The following is a 22492-nucleotide window of genomic DNA, read 5'->3' on the forward strand; positions in this document are numbered from 1 at the left end:
TGACACTCTGAATAGAATGACATATAATATGTCAACTTTTGACATTTTCCAATATGGTTTATTTGAAATTGCAACTTGCGATTCATAACAACAGTCTGACTCGAAATACCAAGTGTGTTTTATCAAATTATTCGTAAAAAAATGCTTTTTCTAAATATGCTAATGAGCCACCACCGTTAAATTAGAAAAAAATGAGATATGATTAAAATACAATTTGGGCATCTTCTAACCGGCCAGGACCAAACATTAAAAACCATTAGACGATCAAATCTATTTTTCCAGGGCTCCTTGATTAAAAATTAGTGTTTTTAACACAGCTGTGGCACCCTGGATTGACATTTAAAATACAATTTTTTAAGCGAAAATGTCAAAAGTTGATATGATATGTCATTCTATTCAGAGTGCCATTTTCTATCGAATAAAGTAAAGAACATACCGAGGGTGCCATTTAAAAATCAAAAGTTGTAGTCATTTCCGGTAAAACAGGAAATGATGAAAAAATTGAATACGCCAATCAATCCTAATTTATGTCATATACTAACATAACAAATGTCGAATTTTTATCTGATTTTTTTATCTAAAAAAATAATAATAGTTTAATAAGTTATAGGGGTGAGCTACTTTTGAGACACATCCGGTATAACTGGGAAAATATTTTCAAAATGTACCGATACACCCTCTATATATTTTTTCCTAAACTTACCCTTATATTTCCACTGACAAAACCTGCCACTACTAAACATCCATCAGGCGAAATACAGCAAGATTTGATAGTTTCTTCCAACTCAAACGTTTCCTTCAATTGTGCCACATGGTTCCCTCCATGATTTTCTTTCAGTTCCACCAAGTCCAAATAGCAAAAATCGCCTTTCTTACAGCCCAAGGTTAGGTAATTCTTTTGACCACAAAATGCAGCTGCCAACAAGGCCACCGAAAAATTCCCTATCTCCAAATGACTGTCAAACGTCGTAAAAGAGTTCGTTCTGATGTCCAATTTACTGATTTTACATGAAGAATCCACCAAAATAAAATGATCACCTTTTGAGAATACAACTGGATTGTCTACAGAAGACAACAGCAGTGGATGGTGGTTTTTATGGACTGACAGGTAGTTGTTGTCACAAACTGCCACTACCACCCCCGAGAAATACTGTCTGTTGACGTTTAAGTCTAAGGCGCTGTTCAGATTATCTATCAAGTTCAATGTTGAGTAGTTGTCCATGTCGTAACAGCTGAGAAACTTGATTGAGCCCCTGTTTTCGATTGGCGGGAGTTTGGTGTTGGTTTTGTTTTTTATGTTGAATATTCTGATCTCTCCGGTCGAGAGGCCATATATTACGTAGTCTCCGCAAGCTGATAAACACAGACGAGTTATCTGAAACAATATTTTCATAAGATAGAGTGAATATTACACAGTAATTCAAAAAAAATCGCAACAAAATTTATGTGCAATCAATTCAGAATGTCCAATAAGAAAAAAAACTCACATAAGCCATGCTTCAACTGTCATGGCGACAAAAACTTAACTAATTATAGAAAGTTTAAAACATTTTCCGATGCACGTCATCAATCACATCGAAATTGACACTAAAGCCTATAAACCTGAGTAAATGAAATTTTAGCAAAAATGTTTAAATTTGTTGACTAAATTAAAATACCAAGCAGCTCTTCATTATACTTTATAGAGCAAATGATTGTATAATCTGTAAAATGAATAACTTTGAATTTGACAGTTCCCGCGGGCTTTTCTAGAGTTAATTTTATTAGGTTAGCAACTTGCGGCCATGCTGACGCAATGCCGTCTCTAATAGAACTGCCTCGGGGCGAGATTTATGACGTCACGCTAGTTAGATACTACGGATTAATAAATATGTTGTAGAATACATGGAAAACATAATTATTCCTCGTATTTTTGGTTTGTATTTTAAAAATGATATAGTTTACATTAAATATTATTATATAATTAATTTTAGTGTTAAAAATAATAATTTTAAAAAATATATGGTCATCTTTTGACAAGTTTATATTAGTTTATTAATTGCAGTAAACATTATGTGGTGTTAGGTTAGGTTGTGAATATTTTATATGTAATTTTTGGATTATATTCGACACTATTTTTTTCATATGACACAACACTGATGAAGGCTATAATGTTAGCCGAAACGTTTTTTTAAACCAAAAAAAATAATGAAAAACCAAATGAAAACTTAATCAGCGTTTTTCCCGAACCTAAATCCCAAGAAAATCAAAAATTTTAGAATAATTTTACATATAAAATGACAGCGATCTTTATTTCATAGCCATCGCTGACGCCTTTTTTTCTATGGTATTATTTGCAAATATAATTTTTCGAACATAAATACCTACTTGCAAAATATACATATAAATTTTGTCAATGCAAATAATAATACATCACTATTAGTAGATATTGAATGTTTTTTCTTAAATTAGATCGATTTTCAAACCCAAAAATTTAAAATATATTTTATATTTCACCCATTATCTTATGTACCTATTCATTATTTGTATATTGTAAAACATTTGCTGCATTTGTATAGTTCATATTTTATTTGCCAAAGTATTTATTACTATAAATAGGTGTATATTGTATTTATTAACTGTATATTATGTATATTTTATGTAAACTATATCATTTTTAAAATACAAACCAAAAATACGAGGAATAATTATGTTTTCCGTGTATTCTACAACATATTTATTAATCCGTATTATCTAACTAGCGTGACGTCATAAATCTCGCTCCGAGGCTGTTCTATTAGAGACGGCATTGATCTATAACAGATATTTTATTTAGATTTAAGCTGCAAAAATTAGTTTAAACCGATTTTTATTATCGCCTTGTTGGTCACATTGCGCCATGTTCAGCAATCTTGTCGTGTATTATTTGACAATTATCCTAGTGTCACAGTCATTATTTTGTATAATATCGTGTTGTTGAATTTTTGGGAATAATTCTCGTTTTTGCCGTTTTTCACAGTTTTTTTTTCTTAAATTGTACTTCTAAGCACAAACAGTTCTTTTAAGAACTAAATTTTCGAGATTTTTTACTGCATTTTTTGAAATTGTGGATTGAAAATATGCCGAAGTATTTAAACAGTCGAAGCAAAGAGCTTGTAGCATCCCTGATAAACTATTTTAAACGAGAAAGTGACAATAAGGGTCCTTTATTACCCTTGACTGCAGTCAAAGAAGTAAGATTGATTGGTAAGCACATTATACCACTTTCAAGTTATTTCTACTTATTTCAATTTGTAGCGAGTAGCTGCTGCCTTAAAAAATTATATATTAAATATATTGTTTGTCACTTTTAAATTAAGATTCATCTCATAAATACATCACAATCTGGCAGCGCTGTCGCCATCGCTTGTCACTCAAAGTTGATGACGTGCATCGGAAAATGTTTTAAAATTTCTATATATGCAATTCTATGGCTAAAGTGTTCTGAGGAAAAACATAATATTGTCACTAACAAATAAAAATAAACATTTATTTCTCTTACCGTAACGTTTATTTTATCTGTCTCAGAAATAAGGGAGTATCCTCTGTAAACCTGAATCTTATTCTCTGGACTGGAAACCAACGGAAAAAATGGCTGATTGTTTTTCCAGTGAGCCACAAACAGCGGCGTACTGGTGTAACACAGTTCGGTACTATCCTTATTGGGGTGTATGTAGCACTGTTGTAAAGTTCTCTTGTCCGATCCTATCAGCAGAATGTGAAAAGTTTTGTTTTCGTCGTAGAATGTGTCCAAGGATTTGGCTAGACTGAAAAAATTAGTATAAAAAGTAAAGTATGTCCAACGAGAGCATTGAATAAGAGTTAAGGCGGCTTTATACGCATCCGTCGTTCCGTCACTCAAATCAGGTTGCAGTATGGTATGTAATTCTCATTATTAGTTAACGGAGAGACTTAACAATATACGTTACGCGGACGATACCATTGTGTACGCTGTTTCCCTCGAAGGTCTCCGAAACTGATAAATCGACAAACAAACAAGTTCATGGTAATTAGTAAATATAACATACAACCCGGTCAACTGGTAACCAATACTCGACCAATCTAAAGAGTAACTAATTACACATACTTGGGTACTATTATTAATGAACAATGGAACCACTCTGTAGATATAAAATGCCGCATAGAGAAAACAAGAGCTACTTTCCTAAGAATGGAAAATCTGTTCAGGAATAGAGATTTTAATTTACAAACCAAACTAAGACGGCTTAAATGCTATCTGATCTGTGCTACTGTATGGTGACGAGTCCTGGACATTAACAGAAGCGTCCAGAAATAAAAGAAAAGCCTTCCAGATGTGGCTATACCGAAGAATTTTCAGAATCTCCTGGGTAGACCACATATCCAACAAGACCATTTTGGAAATGCTTCAAAAGGAGAACGAAATAGTGAATATTATTAAACAACGAAAATTATAATATCTAATGAGGAACCAAATATGGTCTACTTCAGTTGATACTCCAGGGAAAGGCCTTGAAGAGGACCTGGAGGCGCAGAATCCACTGTTTAAAAAACCTTGGGACTTGTTTTTCTTTGTCCACACAAGTGTTATTTAGAGCAGCAGTTAGTAAAGTTTGAATCGTTTTGCTTATTTCCAAAATCCGGAATTGATGAGAAGAATGTAATTTAAAAAAAAACAATGATATTGCATAAAAACAACGGGCGGCGCACGACGGAAGCATGTAAACCCACACTAAAGAATAAAAAATCTAGGTCCGTGTTAAAAAAGTTAAGATGATGATATGGTATCTCAGAGATGAGACCTTAGATTGAAAACCTTAATAACATCAACTTGTAGATCAGAAATAGAAGCAATAAGAATGTAAATATATGTCATATACCGTATGAGCGAAAAAAAGACGGAGTCCAGTTGGCTGGGAAATGACGATCAATGACATTTCCCATATAAATTTACATATAAAAAGACAGCGATTTTCATTTTATAGCCTTCGCTGACGCCGTTTTTTTTTCGATCATACAGTATTTTAAAATAGACTAAGAATAATAGTATAAATAAATTACTAACATTTAATAAATAAATATCTCTTTAACATCTATAGACAAACAAAAGTATATGTAAAAAGTAGCACTTACCCTTTACTTTTAATCTCCTTAAAAGTTTCCTTCTTTGGAACATTCCAAAAATATATTTTACCCTTCTCGGTGCTAAAAATCAGATAATTCAAATCTGAAGTAAGCGCCAGACACAAGCACTGCTCTTCTGGTTCCAAATTGAGGTTATGATCCTGTGGTTTCTTCGTATTGACGTTCCACAGCCTGATATTGTTGTGACTCACCGCTATTATCTCCTGTTTGCAAGGGAAAAATGCCTTAACCTTGTAACAAAAAGAAACAATAAATAAGTAAATCTGAAAAAATATACATAATACTAAAAATATTGCAAAATCTGGATATATCGCATAAAGCAGAAAAAATATATAAAATACCAAACAGTTGAAATCCATAGACTCAAATAAAAAACGGTAAATATGTCTTGTAAGTGGATAATCTTTTCACGCACCTTACAATTATCAAGAAAAAGATTGCCTTTCCTGCGTGAAACGTTAATCAACAATTACTACGATTACTATGGGAGTTGAGCTAATTTGTCAAACTAAAAATTCGGTACAAAAGCTAATTAATAAAGCTCATAACTATTTCACGTTTTTTAACTTGTAATCTTAATAAGTAAAATGTTTTTTAATATTTCCCTAAATTATAGATATAAAAAATCTTGATGATGAAAACGAGATGTTAGTTAGAATAGTTCCCCTGTGAGTAGAACCGTAATGATTACTTACCTTGTACTTGTTGTATAAAGCTGATGAGTACTCAGCTTCAATCTTGTTGTTCTTGGTTGTGAATTTGTATATATTGATCAGATCATCATAACTGAAAATGACGCACGCGATGACAGATGTACGCAAGAAATTTCATAACCTCTGGGTCCGATTGAACACACTTCTTTGCCAGTATCCAAATCCCAGACGACACAGCACCCATTTTTGGAGCCTGTGACTGCGTAAGGAGGTACGGGAAAGGAGGTGGCGAAAGCCGCGGAGACCAAACGGTCGTTTTTTTGAGTTATCTCTTTCTTGGGTTGAATTTCTCCATTATCCGGGCTGAAGAGGTCTTGCCAGTTGCTTTGAGTCGTTTTTGGAGATCCTAACCATTATTTTTGGATATTAAAAAATAATATAGAACTATTGAATAAACAGTATAAGGGGGGAGAGTGTATGTGAGGTGTGTAGTTCGTGAACGAACTAGTTCCAATGAACTATTCCGACCCCGGAATGAAAGGAACTAGTTCCTGGTTTCTCAAAGAACTAGTTCCTCGGGACCTATTCCGGGATCGAGATTGTGACCGATATATAACAAAATATGCGACGGTGACGGATCGGCCAGCGCGCGTAGCCCGATGCTAGGCAGGAGCCCGATGCCAGCCGTATTGCCGTATGTTATCGGATCCGGACCTAAAGGAATTAAATAAAAGACTAGTTTACGTACGGATCGGCCAGCGCGTTTGATGCTAGGCAGGCGTGGGGAGTACCAACCGTTTGTTATCGGATCCGGACCTAGAGGAACTAATTAAACGACTAGTTCACGGGAATCTATTCAGTCGGCAGATCCGAGATATAATACAAGGCGAGGACAATGGATTCAGCCTTGCCTATTACCACAGCCGCAGCCGGCGTAATTACCTAATATTCATCGGATATACGATTTGCTTGTGATTGGTGTCATTTTATATTTTCATTTCCATAACGATGTCGCTGTTTTATTTATTGTCTAAGAGCTAGCAACGTTTTCGAGAGAGAAATTTAAGAAAGCTTGTTCTTTAATATATATTTTGCTATGCTCTCCTGAACAGAGTGCGGACTGTCTGGCTGCCAGTAGACGTTGCATTCACTACTGCGCATCCCCATATCTGTATTCAACATCTGCCCACTACTATGCATCGCAAATTCGCCCTGTATTTCTGAAACTAAAGAGGCTAGGACAAACCTATGTGTAGCATATTTAGTTTTATAAAAAAGTAGCAAAATAATGTGAAATTCGCATCATTATATCTCTGCTCATAAACGAGAAATCCCATAAAACATACGAAAATGAGATACCCTGTACAAATGTAATGCGCAGTAGTCTACCGGCAACCAGACGGCTCACACTATGGTCAGGAGAGCGTAGCAAAAGATATATTAAAGAACCAGCTTTCTTAAAATTCTCGTTTTTCCGACGTTGCTAGCTCTTGTACTATTATATTTTTATAAAGGTTAGATTAAATATGTCAAAAAAGTGTCAAAACGCCCGTTATCGTAGATCTTTCTCCGTTGACGGGCTGGAGTAAAAAATTTACGGATAAAAGTGGCGCGAAAACGCTATGACCAATCAGAGCGCCGTCGGACCATATCGTATCAACGGATAATGGACGCATAAAAATCAGGCTTTTTGCATAGTTTAGTTGAAAGTTAATAATAAAAAAATTATATTTACCTATGGATTCTATGCTGTTTCTTCTGTCATCAGAAAATTTCCAAAATTTCACCAAACCTTCCGAACCAATTGACAAAAATGACTTTTATCCGGACTAATAATCAAATTTTTAATGGGTGATGAATGACCAGCAAAACTTGATATTTCTTTCTCATATCTCTCATAAAATAACTAAAATAAAGTAAATTTTATTTTTAAAGCTATGTCTGAGCCTCAGACAAATAATAAAAAATAGTCTATCCAAGGAGGATACATTACTTATCCATTAAAATAAGTCCTCCATTCAATACCTTAATTTTTCCACTGGAGAATCCAAGAAGGATATGCTTAACAGAATTGACAAAACAGGCACAGGTTATGTCATCTCGTATGTTGATATTCTGGAACTCGTCTAAATCCTCACTCACCGACCGACTAAAAAAGTAAAATATATTTTGCAAGAAACATTTTGCAGTAAAAATAACGATGTTAAACTAATAAAATTACAAAATTCAATATTTACATAAACTTGAAGAAAAGTCTGGGAGAAGTCTTGGCATAAGCTACGGCAGTGTCGTAAATACAGGAATCTTTTTTCTCTTGCAAAGCGTATTGTATAATACTGGTTTTAGGAAAGTTATACAGATTGGCACCGTGTTTCCTTATAAATTCTTTGTAATGGTTTAGTTTGGTATCTAAGGCAGCATCCTGAAATAAATATAATTTACATATTGCTAATGAGACGTGTTATCAATAAACAGATTTAGGTTATAAAGTTTCAAAAAAAGTTTTGCATTATTGTGAAGTCAGACACTTTTCAGAAAACCCTCGTATAGTATGGCAACAGCTAGTGTTGTAATAGATAACGTTCCCATTTATATTCTTTTAGCAAAGACCTATTATAATATTAGTGAGTTTTTTGTAAAAAATGTTAAATTTTATTAATATGTAGGTATGTATTATTTTTATATTTTTGTTGTATCGTTTTCTTATTTTTTGTATTTATATTGATAGTTTTTGCACCCATATTTTTCTGTTTAATTTTAAAAATTGTAGTTCAAGATTTTTTTTATTTGTATATACCGGGTGTTCCTCAAAAGTGGTTCACACTAGTGATGGGAACTATCGAATGAATTAGACTATCGAATGGTTAATGAATGAATGATTTCAACTATCGAATGGTTTTATTCGAATAAAATCATTCATTCATTTGTATACTAAAGCATATGTGACAACCTCGCTGTGCGACTAAATGGTTATCGTTGAGCCACGACTATCGAATGCTTTTGACAAATGAAATTTAGTATTCGTTTGATTTTTGTATGCGTCAGTGCATTATTAGTTCTTCCAAATTTTTATAACTTCACCGTATAAATACTGTGCTATTTTTGCGTTTACTAAAATAGTTAAAATACTAAAATAGTAGTTATTTTTTAATTTTATTTATTGACGATTGTGTGCATGTGCAGGTGGTCAAAATTTTTCCGAAAAGTTGTGTGGTTTTCCGTAGTCCGATCTTTCAATTATTTAATTTTATATGGTATATGGTCTATTTTTTAATGGGAAATTTTGAGAAGTAGCAATTTTTAAGAGAGATGAGATGAACTTAAATTAATTTTAAAAGTACATATTTGTATTTTAGATGTTTTAATAATATGAATTAGTTGAACTTAATAATCATATTAAAGTAATGTGGTTAAGTAAATGGTTATCGAACTCAAACTATGGGGTGAGAAAATTAAAATGAAAGTTTTACACGTGCCAATTTAAAAAAAAAGTTAACGATGTTTGTATTTTGTTTATGCTAATTCTCTTACATGTAGTTTTTGCGAAGAAATATTTCATTTATTTTTTAAAGTAAATGCCAGTAAAAGTAAATATAATTTTTAAATAGTAATATAAAGCACCTAATATAAATAATTTTGATTTCTAATTTTTTATTTATATTTTTCTTCCATTACACTGCATGCTTAGAAAATTAATAAATGTTTATATTTCATGATTTTAAAATTTGTTGTTAATATAACAAATTAGTTCTGTAATTATTATTATTTAATAAACCAACGTTGCTACACACAAAAAATTTAGAGACTAAAAAAAATATTTATATTAAATGATTTTAAATTTTATTGTTAATAGTTATTATTACTGTTATTATTATTTATTAAACCAGTCTTTGCTTAAAAACATTAAAACTTATTTTCCTACATCCAAAATAACAAGTATTATTGCAGTGTAACAATAGAATATTAAAAAAAAAATGCAGAATATATAGACATACTATCCCTAACTAACTAAAGCCAAACAATAATATTCTTTGCTAATATCAACTAATACCAAAATATGGCAACAGCGCCCTTCATAATGTATTTTTGTGTAAATACTAGCACCTCAATAAAAAAATAATGTGTCCTTATCTATATCTGACTCCGCAAAAATCAAAGATGCCGGCTTCTTTCATAGCATTGCCACCGACCGCTCGCTGTCGGGTTTCTCGGAAAAAAACCTACGTCGCCGGGCGACAACTAAAATTCAGTTAATATTTTATTATAATCCATCCTGACGAATAAATGAATTTCATAAATGAATGAATCTTATAAATGAATGGTTTTTGCTGCCGAATTACTAGAATACAATATTTCAAGGCAGATGACGGATCCATTCGATATTTTTTATTCGAATAGTTTTCAACGAATGTTTTCTTACTAACTATCGAATTATTCGAATGAGTTGCAACTATCGAATGTTTCGATAGTATTCATTCGATAGTTCCCACTACTAGTTCACACCTATAACATTTTTATTTTTTTCAGATAAAAAAACGAGATTTGGTATGTTAGTATATGACATAAATTAGGATTGATTGACGTATTAAATTGTTTTCGGTCACTTGAATTGTTTTTGGTCACTTGAAATTATTACAACTTTTGATTTTTAAATGGCACCCTCGGTATTTTTTACTTTATTCCATAGAAAATGAAACTCTGAATATAATGACATATCAAATGTCAACTTTTGACATTTTCGCATATGGTTTATTGTATGGGAAATTGTAACATGCGGTTTATAACAAAAATTTGACTCAAATACCAAGTGTGTGGTACCAAATTATTAGTAAAAAAATGCCTTTTCCAAATATGCTAATGCACCCTCATTCAAAAAAATTGAAATATGTTTAAAAATACGATTTGGGCATCTTTTAAGCGGCCAGGATAAGACACTAAAAACATTAGACGATCAAATCTATTTTTCCAAGGCTCCTTGATTAAAAATTAGGTGTTTTAACACAGCCATGGCATTCTAGATTGAAATTTAAAATATAATAATAGCTCCCGTATATAGCGTTCAACGCCTTGGGAGTAGCAAGGTACAGCTTGCTATACTAGAGAGCCGTTCGGTATACAAGGAAGGTAATGTGGCTAGCACTACGCTTCAACCGCCTATTATTACCTCAGGATTGTGAATCCCAAGTACTCATTAAAGGCTGAGTCGACCTAGGTACCCAAACTATTTTTATTTTAATAAAAATAGTCGGCTGATGAAATGCCGGGTGTGGGAATCGAACCCACACCTTGAGATTGGTAGACGAGAGCCTGTACCTCTACGCCACCGGGCACCGAAATTTAAAATACAATTTTTTTAAGCGAGAATGTCAAAAGTTGGCATATGATATGTCATTCTATTTAGAGTGTCATTTTCTATTAAATAAAGTAAAAAATACCAAGGGTGCCATTTAAAAATCAAAAGTTGTAGTCATTTCCGGTGAAACAGAGAGTAACCGAAAACAATTTAATACGTCAATCAATCCTAATTTATCTCATATACTAACATGCCAAATCTGTATTTTTTTAATTTCAAAAAATAAAAAAGTTATAGGAGTGAGCCACTTTTGAGACGCACTCGGTATACCCGGTGTTTCTCAAAAGTGGCTCACGCCTATTACTTTTAGTGGCTCACGCCTATAACTTTTTTAATTTTTCAGATAAAAAAACGGATTTTCAGAAGAAAAAAGGAGAAATTGTCCAAAAATATAATTTCAAGTAGTTACCAACACTAGTAACGGCCAAATATAATTTTGGATTACTCATCGTTTTATATAAGCAGCTCAAAATTTACTTACCTTTCCCGTAATCAAGTCTCTGTATGTCTCCATATCTGTCAAGACGTCATCTTTACCCACAGCCCTGATTTTTGCTTCCAAAAACTCCAAATTAAAATACATTTCGAATTTCGCAAATTCCCGAGCTTCGGACATATGATAACCGATAAAATGAAAACTGTAGTTATCATCAGGCAATTTGGCATAATTCCCATTAATCAGCAAATCATAATTATCAATCAGCCTCTTGTGAATTTCCTGGATATGATCCTTCGTTTCTTCTTTGAGGTATTTCAAATGGATATCGTGCACTCCATAAATAAACCTTTGTTGGTTGCTATGATAAAATGGCACAACTAAAGATTTTTGTGCGAATTTGTTCATGGTGTGCATCACGTCGGTTATGGTGGTGTTCCAAAGAATTTTTAGGACTTCTGGAGGTATGTTCACGTCCTGCATGAATATAGCCAGGTCCATATATCTGGATTTTAGCTCTTTCCTACTGAGGAGTTGGTCTACGCATGTCCTGATCTTTTCGCTGGGAATTCTGACGTCGTCATCAAAATCGTTTAACCTAAATTTTAGAGATGCGTAAAAAAATAATATAAGCTACAATATAATCAAAAATATACAGAGTGGTCCGAACTGTATTCCGGAAACTTCGGCAGCATATTCTGCAAATAAAAATAAATAAAAAAGTTCGTATAAATGTATATCCTAAAATGCTTAGTTTCGGAGATCCAGGGTATAGAAGTTGCATTTTTATTTCGACTTTTTCCAAATAATTTCTGAAGTGAACTCAATATTTGGATGACAATTGGTGTCTGGGAGTTTTTTTGACATGCGAAATTTGATTTTAATGTCAATATGACTCCCATTTGTAGGGGGCGCCACCTACATGTGTTTTAAGTGTTTTGAAGAGTAATAACTTTTCGTCCGTGTGATGAATTTTTCTCTAATGGTAGCGTGACCTTGACTAAAAAAATGGTAGCTTAATATTTATTTAAATATTAATGAGCGGGGCACTTGGATATTGAGAGCAACGAATCTTCGTGGCGTTCTTGTAAATTATCACATTAAATTACCAAAATAAAACTTAATCAATAATACGTGTGCCTCTCATCGTGGATCCTCCTGTAAAGTTAGTAATCAACTTCTACTAGGACTTACCAACAATGTCTTAATCTGGTCAGCAAGAACTTGTGGACTTGCGGCTCTGTGCTGTCGATGCTTCAGTACTTCTCTCTTGAAGAAACGATCGACGGACCGTTCTCAGTATTCTTTTATAATTTTAGGTTTAAGGTGTTGAAGTAGAAATAAAATGCTGATTTTACACAACACCTACTTTATTACAATACTGTTACGTTTTTCGTCGGTTCCGTGTGGATAGAAAGTCACAATTTATTTAAACACTATTTATTTAACACTAATTAACAAAAACAATAACGATAAAAGACTTATAGAACTATTTACAACGATTTATAACTAAGAATTTATTTTTAATTTTAGCGCGTCAACTGTATATTTATAACTGCCCTCTCTAGGCCACTGCCGCCGGCTTTTATACCGACAGGTAAAAGAAATCTAGAATAGTCCAAAGATCGTTAGGCGCATAGAGAAGGTTTTCGAATGTTCTCGTATGTACTAGTCCATTCTAGTGGGTCTCTATTCTTCTCGAACGAATGAATCATTGCGGTGTCTATGCGATGTTAAGGTCATCCGAGGGCGGGCCATATTGTGAGGTTAGGTCGAGTCCACACCGGCTCGCAACACTGCCCCCTTCTTAGGCACATGCTCGTCCCGAGATGTATACGGTGAATGACGGTATTTGTAAAGCCGGCCCCTGGTACATTGCGAAGTCTGGTGGAAATAGCAGTCTACAGTTTTCTCTCCCGATCTCAGCTTTGGGTTGTAGCAGCAAACGAGGATCTCGATTCCCGTAAATCTGAACAAGACTTCAATCATGTTCCGGATTGTACGCCAACTCAAACCATCGAGTCCAAACGCCAGCTTCGGAATGGCTAATCGTGCAATGTTGTTATTTAGCAGGGCTTCTCTCAGTTCAATCAGGGTCTTCCATAGATTGAGATAAGTCGGCTTACTCGGGGACCATTCCTTGGTGACCAGGTAGAAGATGTGCCTTGCTTGACCATGTGCATTGCCGGTTAGCCTCAAGACGCTTCCAACCTCTGGATCCTGTCGGCGTAGTTCTCCGACACGCCCAAACTTCTCATTGAACGTCGCAGCGATTCCTCTGGACATCCGCAAATCTCGAGCCACACAATGAGCGAGCGAATAATCAGGAGGCACGGAGAAGAGGTCTCGTTGATCTTCTTTGGTTACACCATAGCGAGCCTTCTCACTGCTGTTGTATCGGGCCATGAAGTCGTCAAAGGACATCTCCGAATCAGGGGGATCAAAGCTGCAGGTTCTCACGGTCCCAGCACGATCTTCTATTTCGCCTTGGTAGGGGCTCAAACGGTTGAAATGGACTACCCTCGGTTTTCCTTTTGGCAATTTTCTGATACGGTATACGACGTCATTAATTCTATCCATGACTTCGTATGGCCCTTCCCACGAGGATTGTAGCTTCGGAGATAACCCACGACGTCTCTGCGGGTTATATAGCCACACCAACTTCCCTGGTTGGTATCCTCCATGCTCAGCTTGAATGTCGTAGTGTTCCTTCATTCGGTCACTAGCACTTTGAATATTTAGGCGGACTCTCTGATGAATGTCGTCCATCCTTTGACGTAGTGTGTGGACATAATCTTCTCCGGCGACTTCTTCTCCCGGTCGGCAACCAAATTTCAGATCACAGGGTAGGCGCACTTCCCGTCCCATAACGATGCTGGCTGGAGTTTGCCCTGTGGATTCTTGGACGGATGAGCGGTAGGCCAACAGGAACAGGTGAAGGAATTTGTCCCAGTCTCTTTGGTGGTCAGAGACTACTTTGGCCAAATAACGGTTGATGGTTCTGTTCATGCGTTCAACCATCCCATCGGATTGTGGATGTAGAGCCGTCGTCCTGGTCTTGCGGATGTTAAGGACTTCACAGACGCTTTGGAACAGATTGGACTCGAAGTTTCTTCCCTGATCTGAATGCAGCTCCATTGGAACACCAAACCTGCAGATCCATTCCTTAACAAGAGCATCAGCAATCGTGGACGCTTCTTGATTTGGCAACGCGTAGGCCTCTACCCATTTGCTGAAGTAATCCATTACTACCACAATGTATTTGTTGCCATCGTTCGTCTCCGGGAAAGGACCAGCCACGTCGATCGCTATTCGTTCGAAGGGACTACCAACATTGTACTGGCGCATAGGGGCTTTACCACGCTTTTGTGGCCCATTAATGGCTGCGCAAATGTCACATTTCTTACACCAGGCCCCTCACATCTTCTTTGCAGTTCACCCAGTAGAACCGTTCACGCAGCTTGCCAAGTGTCCTGGTAACACCAAGATGTCCTCCGCTGGTTCCATTGTGAACTTCCTCCAAGACTTCTGGGACCCTCTTCTTTGGAATGACGATCTGCCTTCTCTCTTCTTGTCCCTCCGGTCTCTCGATCACACGGCGAAGTAGTCCGTTATCTATTACCAAGGAATTCCACTGGGCCCAGTACGACTTCACGTTCGGCGAATATCTGCAAACTTCCTCCCACGTTGGTCTCTGGTCCGCGTTTTTCCAGTTAATCACCAAGCCCAACTCTGGATCACTGATTTGGTCATTTGCAAGATCTTCGGTTTGCCAACTATCACCAACCACAGTCGTCCTTAAGACTTTCACTTCTTTCTCTTCTTTGCAACGATTTCCCATCTGTCCGCAATTCCAACAGCGAATCGGTCCCCCCTTCTTACTCATATACTGATCCAGTACTTTCCGCACAATCCTTTCCACTTTGGAATCGTCGGTACTCTCCTCAACAGCCCGTACAAATCCTAGAGACCTAGAGCATTCTTTCGCGGCCTCAAATTCCAGGGCACGTGCTAGGGCATCTCCCAAATGCGTTGGATGAGCTAAAAGAAGTGTTTGCCTTGTCTCGTTGTCACATAAACCATCAATAAAAGCCTGTATTTTTAAGCGCTCCATAACATTTTCGGGCATAGCAGGGTACGCAAGGCGAACGAGGCGCGCTACGTCGGCTTCAAACTCCTGCAGAGACTCATTTGACTTTTGAATGCGATTTTTTAGCTGGGAATGATAGACATGTTCCAAATGAGCTTGGCCGTACCTCATTTCTAAATGTCGTACCAATTGCTGATAATCTCCCTGTTCCGATGGTGACAATGTCTGCAGGATATCAGTCGCATCTCGCAGTGCGACAGTCAAAGCGGTAGCCTTTTCAGCGATTGTCCATCGTTCGCTCTCGCAGCGGCCTCAAACTGGCAAAAATAATTGGCCCAAGCGGTTTTTCCGTCAAACTGTGGAGGCTTAATAACTGACTTTGAGATATACTTATTTTCGACTAGTTTCGGTGCCTCCGATGTTTCTTGACATTTTGGTGAATTGGCCTTTTCTATTTCTTGTTTTAAAATTTCGATTTTTCTATTTACATCTTCCTCAATCTCCGTTATTTTGTCTTGTAGTTCCGTAGAATTCTCTATAATCTTATTGTTTAAACTTTCTTCTAAATTAAGTATTTTGTCATTGAAACTGGCTTGTAGATCTTTAGAATTTTCTATGATTTTATCCTCTAAAATATTAATTAAATCCTGGGAATTTTCCATAATTTTATCTTTCAAACTGTCTTCTAATTTTTGAGAATTCTCTGTGATTTTATCTTCTAAATTAACTTCCAAGTCAATTATTTTACTATTCAAATTGTCGTTTAAATTGTCTTGCAATTCCCGGGAATTTTCTGTAATTTTGTCATTCAAACTGTCTTCTAATTTTTGAGAGTTTTCCGTCATTTTAGCTTCTAATTTTTGTAGGCACGAGTCAAGGTCACCTTCGAACTCAAAGCAAAATGTGTCCGGATCCTCGCCTTCCTCCCTTAAAACGTCTCTCAGTCTGGTTTGCAAAATGCTTTTCTTTCCATCTGTCTCGCACTCTCTCTCTTCCAATATGGATTTCAGTTCGGACACTTTCAAGTCTTTCAACAATTTCTTCGCAGCCATTGTTAGTCTTTTTATTTTTCTAGTCTATCACACACGCCACACCTGACACCAATTGTTACGTTTTTCGTCGGTTCCGTGTGGATAGAAAGTCACAATTTATTTAAACACTATTTATTTAACACTAATGAACAAAAATAATAACGATAAAAGACTTATAGAACTATTTACAAACGATTTATAACTAAGAATTTATTTTGAATTTTAGCGCGTCAACTGTATATTTATAACTGCCCTCTCTAGGCCACTGCCGCCGGCTTTTATACCGACAGGTAAAAGAAATCTAGAATAGTCCAAAGATCGTTAGGCGCATAGAGAGGTTTTCGAATGTTCTCGTATGTACTAGTCCATTCTAGTGGGTCTCTATTCTTCTCGAACGAATGAATCATTGCGGTGTCTATGCGATGTTAAGGTCATCCGAGGGCGGGCCATATTGTGAGGTTAGGTCGAGTCCACACCGGCTCGCAACAATACTAAGAAATTAAATAGCAAAAATAAAAGAAAGACAAAAAAATATATATAACAACAATTTAAAATTAAAAAGAAAATTAAGCGTTTAAAACAATGATCCTAAGAGTAAAATAAGATAATATCTAATTCTATCAGAAACTGACTTAGAGAAAGAAAATTAATATAATTAAAATTTAAGAAAGAGAAAAAAATAAGAAATCAAATTTAAATTAGTATTTAATTTAAAGAAAGAAATAAAATTTACTAAACTGATAATCAAAAAATATGTTAATCTTTTGGAAAACTTAGTATTTTAAATTTAAGAACTTCAGAAAATCAAAGACTATTAAAATAAAAAAATATATACCAAGAAATACTGAGATTCGCACACGAAGCCAAACACGTCAAACTACTTAAAAAGACAGAAGTGAACTGATTTAGAAAACGATTTTTCAACACACTTCATCCAGGGTAAGTGGGGTAAGTTTGTAGGCTCCACTTATGGTTTTGGTTCCTCGTATCATCATCAGGCACCCTTTTACCGGTACCCTCTGATTGGCCGAGGAGGTTCCAACCCCCTAGTGTTTTAGGCTTAACTCACACCATATAACCTAGATGGCAGTAGTAATGTTAGCTTCGGCTATTAAATTCAATTATCATAAATATCTACGTAAATCTCATTATTTCCTGAATTTACCCTATCATTGTTTAACTATATTCTTACCTAACACAAATTGAGGATTACTCTTAAAAAAAAAACTACCAAATCACAATTCTAATTTATATTCATTATATTTCAGTGTAATCTTACATATTTATTTATTTCTCATAATTTCGGAGCTGCATAGGATAAAAAAAGGACAGCAATCCTTCAGGATAACGTTACGTGAACCTTGTTAATTTAGTTATTTAACTTATTTATATCAAAACGTTTGATTCGACCAGGGTGGGCTAGTCGTCGGTTTATCGAACATGTGGCATGGGACATGGATATTAAAAATAGCTGGTGTCGCGTTGCATAGAGGCTTCTCTATAAGGGTCTGTTTATTTAGTCTGGCTAGAGCTTAGTTCTCACGACTTTGTTGATTTCTATTAAAGATTTCTTGGTTCCCAGCCATTCTATAAGGCAATTCATTAATTTTATGATCGTGAGATTTAAGTCGAACAGAAAAATATTTAGTTTTTCCCAGAGAAAAAGAAGGGTCCCTCAGACTAAACAGATTTTACGACTTTCCCAGAAAATTATCGTGTTAAGGGCGGAAACACGTGTAGACCCCCAAACAAGCTAGGCTTATTTTCTTCGCTGTAAAATAAACTGTTACATCCATACCTGTATAAAACTACTGAGTGAAAAAATATACATCTCCGTGACTTTTTACGTAAGAAATGTCTTTTGGTAAAAATCGCTACGAGCAACCGTTCTTAAGATATTTAGAATGGAAATAGTCAATACATGCCATTATTGACAAAAAATAAACACTTTGAGTAGTTAGTTGAGCGAAAAAATAAATTTGAAAAATTTTAATTTTTTTAAATTAATTGTAAGCTTTTCTGCGAAAAAATTATGATAAAACAGTTTCTATTGAACTTTTGACTCAAAAACTTTTCAAATTTATGATTTCAGTCTAATAACTATTTAGTCAACATGATTAATTTATGTGAATGCTGACAGGGATTGATAATTTCGATTCCAAATATCTCGAGAACCATTACTCGGAACGATTTTTACCAAGGGACCTTTTCTACGTAAAAAACGTCGTAAATGTATATTCTTTTACTTAGTTGTTTTATACAGGTACGGAGAAAAAGTTACTACTCTTTAAACCAGTTAAAAAATATGTAGGTGGCGCCCTCTACAAGTAGGAGTCATATTGACATCAAAATCAAATTTCTCCTGTCAAAAAACTCTCAAATACCAATTTTCATCCAAATATTGACGTTAGTTCAGAAATTATTTGAAAAAAAATCGAAATAAAAATGAAACTTCTACACCCTGTATCTCCGAAACTAACCATTTTACGACATACATTCATACGAACTTTGTTACTTATTTTAATGTGCAGAATATGCTACCGAACTTTCCGGAATACATTTCGGACCACCCTGTATATTATTTTAAATGCTTCATTCACGAATATCTTATCTTTACAGAAGCGACAGTAAGGAATGCTCGACCCTCAAATCGACGCCGCGTCGACTGAAAGTCTCTCAGTATAAACGAGGTCTTAAGACCCCCATACACTTCGGACAAAGCTTCGGATATTTTGCTCCGTTTTAACCGAACGGCTAGAAAACACCAGAAAATGCAAAAGAATAGAAGAAAATGATACAATGCGCCGAAAAAATAGATAAAGACCTGTTCGCGACACTGACTTGAATAAAATTGTGCGGTTTTGCCAGTTTATGTCCATACACTATCAGGTAGGAACAAATGGGTCGAATCGTACAGTTAAAATATCTATTAATTTATATATTAAACTAATAAAATTATAACGGGCTATACACGCGATAAAAAATTTCAGAATCAACTAACAGGCAATACGCCACGCAGTCGACTAATTTCTATGTAAGGATGAGTGTCTGGACAAGCGACTGTGGAATGTTTTTATATAGTAGAGTACCTATTATATATGGCGCCTCACGTTGGGCGCTAAATATAATAGTTGTATTGTTAAGTATTTTTTCACACATCTATCTATTAAAATAATAAATTATAACGATTTATACATGTGATAGAACATTCACATACACTGACGGTTTTAACTAAACAGTCGTACCCGCTCGGATAAAACGTTGTCAAATAAAAGGAAGTGTATGGGGACCTTTAAACTCATTTTTATATTGAAAAAAATATGTACGATTTTATTATATATTTTACTGATTTTTTGTTAAATACACGGAGAAAAAATATTTCTTTACATAATTTTAATTTTGTTGTGACGTTATAACGCTTAATACATTTAGTGGTTACAAATTGAAAAAAATATAATTTAAAATACAATTATAAACATACTTATAATAAATAATGAAGGAAATATATAAAAAAGAAGGAAAAAAAAATAATCAGCCTAGCCCTCAACAACTCGAAATCGTGTACACTGGTGTATACGGTTACGAGTTGTTTATCCTGAATGTCCTATAACAAATAACACAGAAAATATTAACCAGAGATGGGAATTTAAGCATCTGCCCCTAACATTTTTTTATGTATGAAGTACTAAGATAAAAATAAAATATGTAAAAAATAAAAAGAACTGGCATTTCTCTTCCATCTCAACTTCAACGTCTTTTTAAAACATCTACTATTTTGAAAGAGTAGTTATTTTTTTCTTTAATAAAATGTTTATTATATGTAAAAATTATTTTTTTACATTAGGGCTTGTTTCATACATTCATAATTGATATTAAACAGTAACTAATAAAAAATTAACAAACGGCGGTCACCAAAGTTAGAGTAAAAAAATACAAATAAACCCAATTAAAATTTGGTCATTGGTCCAAAATTACCCATGTCTCTTCTGTATAATTAGATAAATCTAGGGAGTTTATTTAGATAAGTTTGTGAGACTATTCTATAATTATATAAGTAAATAATTAAAAACTTGTACCAACTAACCTGTAATCTCCCTTTGAAAACATAAATCTAATATACTCCCATATTTGGTCATCGTTCATGCTAAAAACTGTCTTATTTTCTGACAAATAAGAACCAATTAAAGCTATGAGCATGGGATGGCCTTTGCAAGTTCGGTAAACTTCTTCAGCAACGACAGGCAAGTCTTTCTTTGTATCTAAAGATAATTTAAACAGTTCCATAGCTTCCTCAAGCAAGAATCCACTTTTAACCTAAAATTAAACCATTTTTAATAAGCCAAATTATTTAGTGAGAACCAATTTTCTAAACAGTATTATTAAGGAGATTTAAGAACGCTGAATTTAAGACATAATTACAAAAAAATATTCTAAATTTATATAAAACTTACCTCTACAAGATGTACAGCTTCATTTCTTAAAATATTTTTGTCTTGGGTCGTAATAACCGTTCTACAGCCTATATCAAATAATTTGAGCACCTCAGTATTGCACACATCATCTAGTATTAACAAAGCATTTTTTAGACGTGACTCCAAAAATAATTGCTTTAATCTTTCTTTTAGATCAAGTATATCTTCCGGACAATAAACTTTGTTAGGGCTATCACATGCTCTTGTGTAAAGACTAAAAAATTATGTTTAGTAATATAGAAAATTAAACAAAAAAGAACACATACTTTAACATAGTTTGCAATATATTATCCGAATTTTGATGTTCCCCCAAATTGATCCAAAAAATATAATTATCAAAACATTTTCTTAATATTTTATCATGCAGAACTTCATTTACAAGGCAGGATTTTCCATATCCCATCATACCATGAATGACCAATGGTTGATCCCATGTTAATTCTTGTAAATGTTGTTTAACGACCGACGCCTAAAACTGAAATTAAAGTACAAAGAAAAATAATAATAATAGATGATAAAGCTTACTAGCGATTCCCTTTTAACATAATGGGGAGGTAACTTAGGAAAATTTCCTCTAATAGTAGACTTCCTAAAATTTTCTTCATCGTTGATAATTTCATTTATATTTGGCACTTTTTCATTTAAATAGTCTAGAGCTAATTTTACGTAACTACAACCTTTTTCTACAACTTTGTAGAAAAGTTTATCTAGTCTATGCTTTTCAGGCTAAAAATATCAGTTGTACAAATAAAAGAACTGTGAAATGATAAATTTACCTTAGACCAAATTTCACAATAACTGTCTTTGTTCAGGACACCTGTTTGTATGGCAAAATCAATGAAATCGTCTAAATTAATTTCTTTAGAGTATAGCCTTAATCGAGAAATTGAGCATTCTTCCATTTTACCTGGTTTAATGAAAAAAAAAGCACAAAAACTACAAAAACGACTTAACCAAGGGAAAAAGTCTTTGTTCTGCTGGCTCCATTAAAATTAGATAGATATTAAACTTAAAAATACAAAACTAATATATTAATTCAATGTCTCGCTTAATGTTAGTGTTAATTATGAAAAAATATAAGAGAATATTAAGAATTAAATAAAATAAAAGTGATAAAATTCACATTGCAATTCTTTTAAGACAAATTGACAGATAGATAAACAATAACATAACCACAGAACACAAAACTAAACATAACCTGGAAACTGGAATTAGGCACAGTGTGGCCAGATTGGGCGATTTGTCGCAATTTGGGCTACTTTTTTCAAAATTTGGCGACCATTTTTTAGCAAAAATCGCAAGTCGCAAATTGGGC

At 34.4% G+C, this 22492-nt stretch overlaps 1 protein-coding gene across 1 annotated transcript; it reads right to left on the bottom strand.

Moving 5' to 3' along the window:
* Positions 1–1023: 1023 nt before the first annotated feature.
* Positions 1024–22341, bottom strand: LOC115886737 (apoptotic protease-activating factor 1-like). Its single transcript, XM_030906013.1, has 13 exons — positions 21954–22341; positions 21703–21903; positions 21444–21646; positions 21157–21391; positions 20790–21019; positions 11630–12182; positions 8033–8217; positions 7821–7944; positions 7531–7701; positions 5838–6201; positions 5131–5372; positions 3521–3785; positions 1024–1375 (listed from the first exon to the last, which is right to left on the bottom strand). The coding sequence occupies exons 1-9, from the start codon at positions 22077–22079 to the stop codon at positions 7579–7581; spliced, it is 1980 nt and encodes a 659-aa protein (XP_030761873.1). The 5' UTR covers positions 22080–22341; the 3' UTR covers positions 1024–1375; positions 3521–3785; positions 5131–5372; positions 5838–6201; positions 7531–7578.
* Between the last annotated feature and the right edge of the window lie 151 nt (positions 22342–22492).

The sequence above is a fragment of the Sitophilus oryzae genome, unplaced genomic scaffold, assembly GCF_002938485.1.
Source record: "Sitophilus oryzae breed Bouriz unplaced genomic scaffold, Soryzae_2.0 scaffold_1146_pilon_pilon, whole genome shotgun sequence".
Taxonomy (NCBI): domain Eukaryota; kingdom Metazoa; phylum Arthropoda; class Insecta; order Coleoptera; family Curculionidae; genus Sitophilus; species Sitophilus oryzae.

What these genes read in the sequence shown, in the direction of transcription:
- LOC115886737 (XM_030906013.1), bottom strand. Translation starts at nt 22,079, where the DNA reads ATGGAAGAATGCTCAATTTCTCGATTAAGGCTATACTCTAAAGAAATT. An exon ending in AAGCTGTACATCTTGTAGAG is followed by an intron (nt 21,020 to 21,156) that starts GTAAGTTTTATA and finishes GTTTAATTTTAG; the next exon opens with GTTAAAAGTGGATTCTTGCT. An exon ending in GAGACTTGATTACGGGAAAG is followed by an intron (nt 8,218 to 11,629) that starts GTAAGTAAATTT and finishes TATTTATTTCAG; the next exon opens with GATGCTGCCTTAGATACCAA.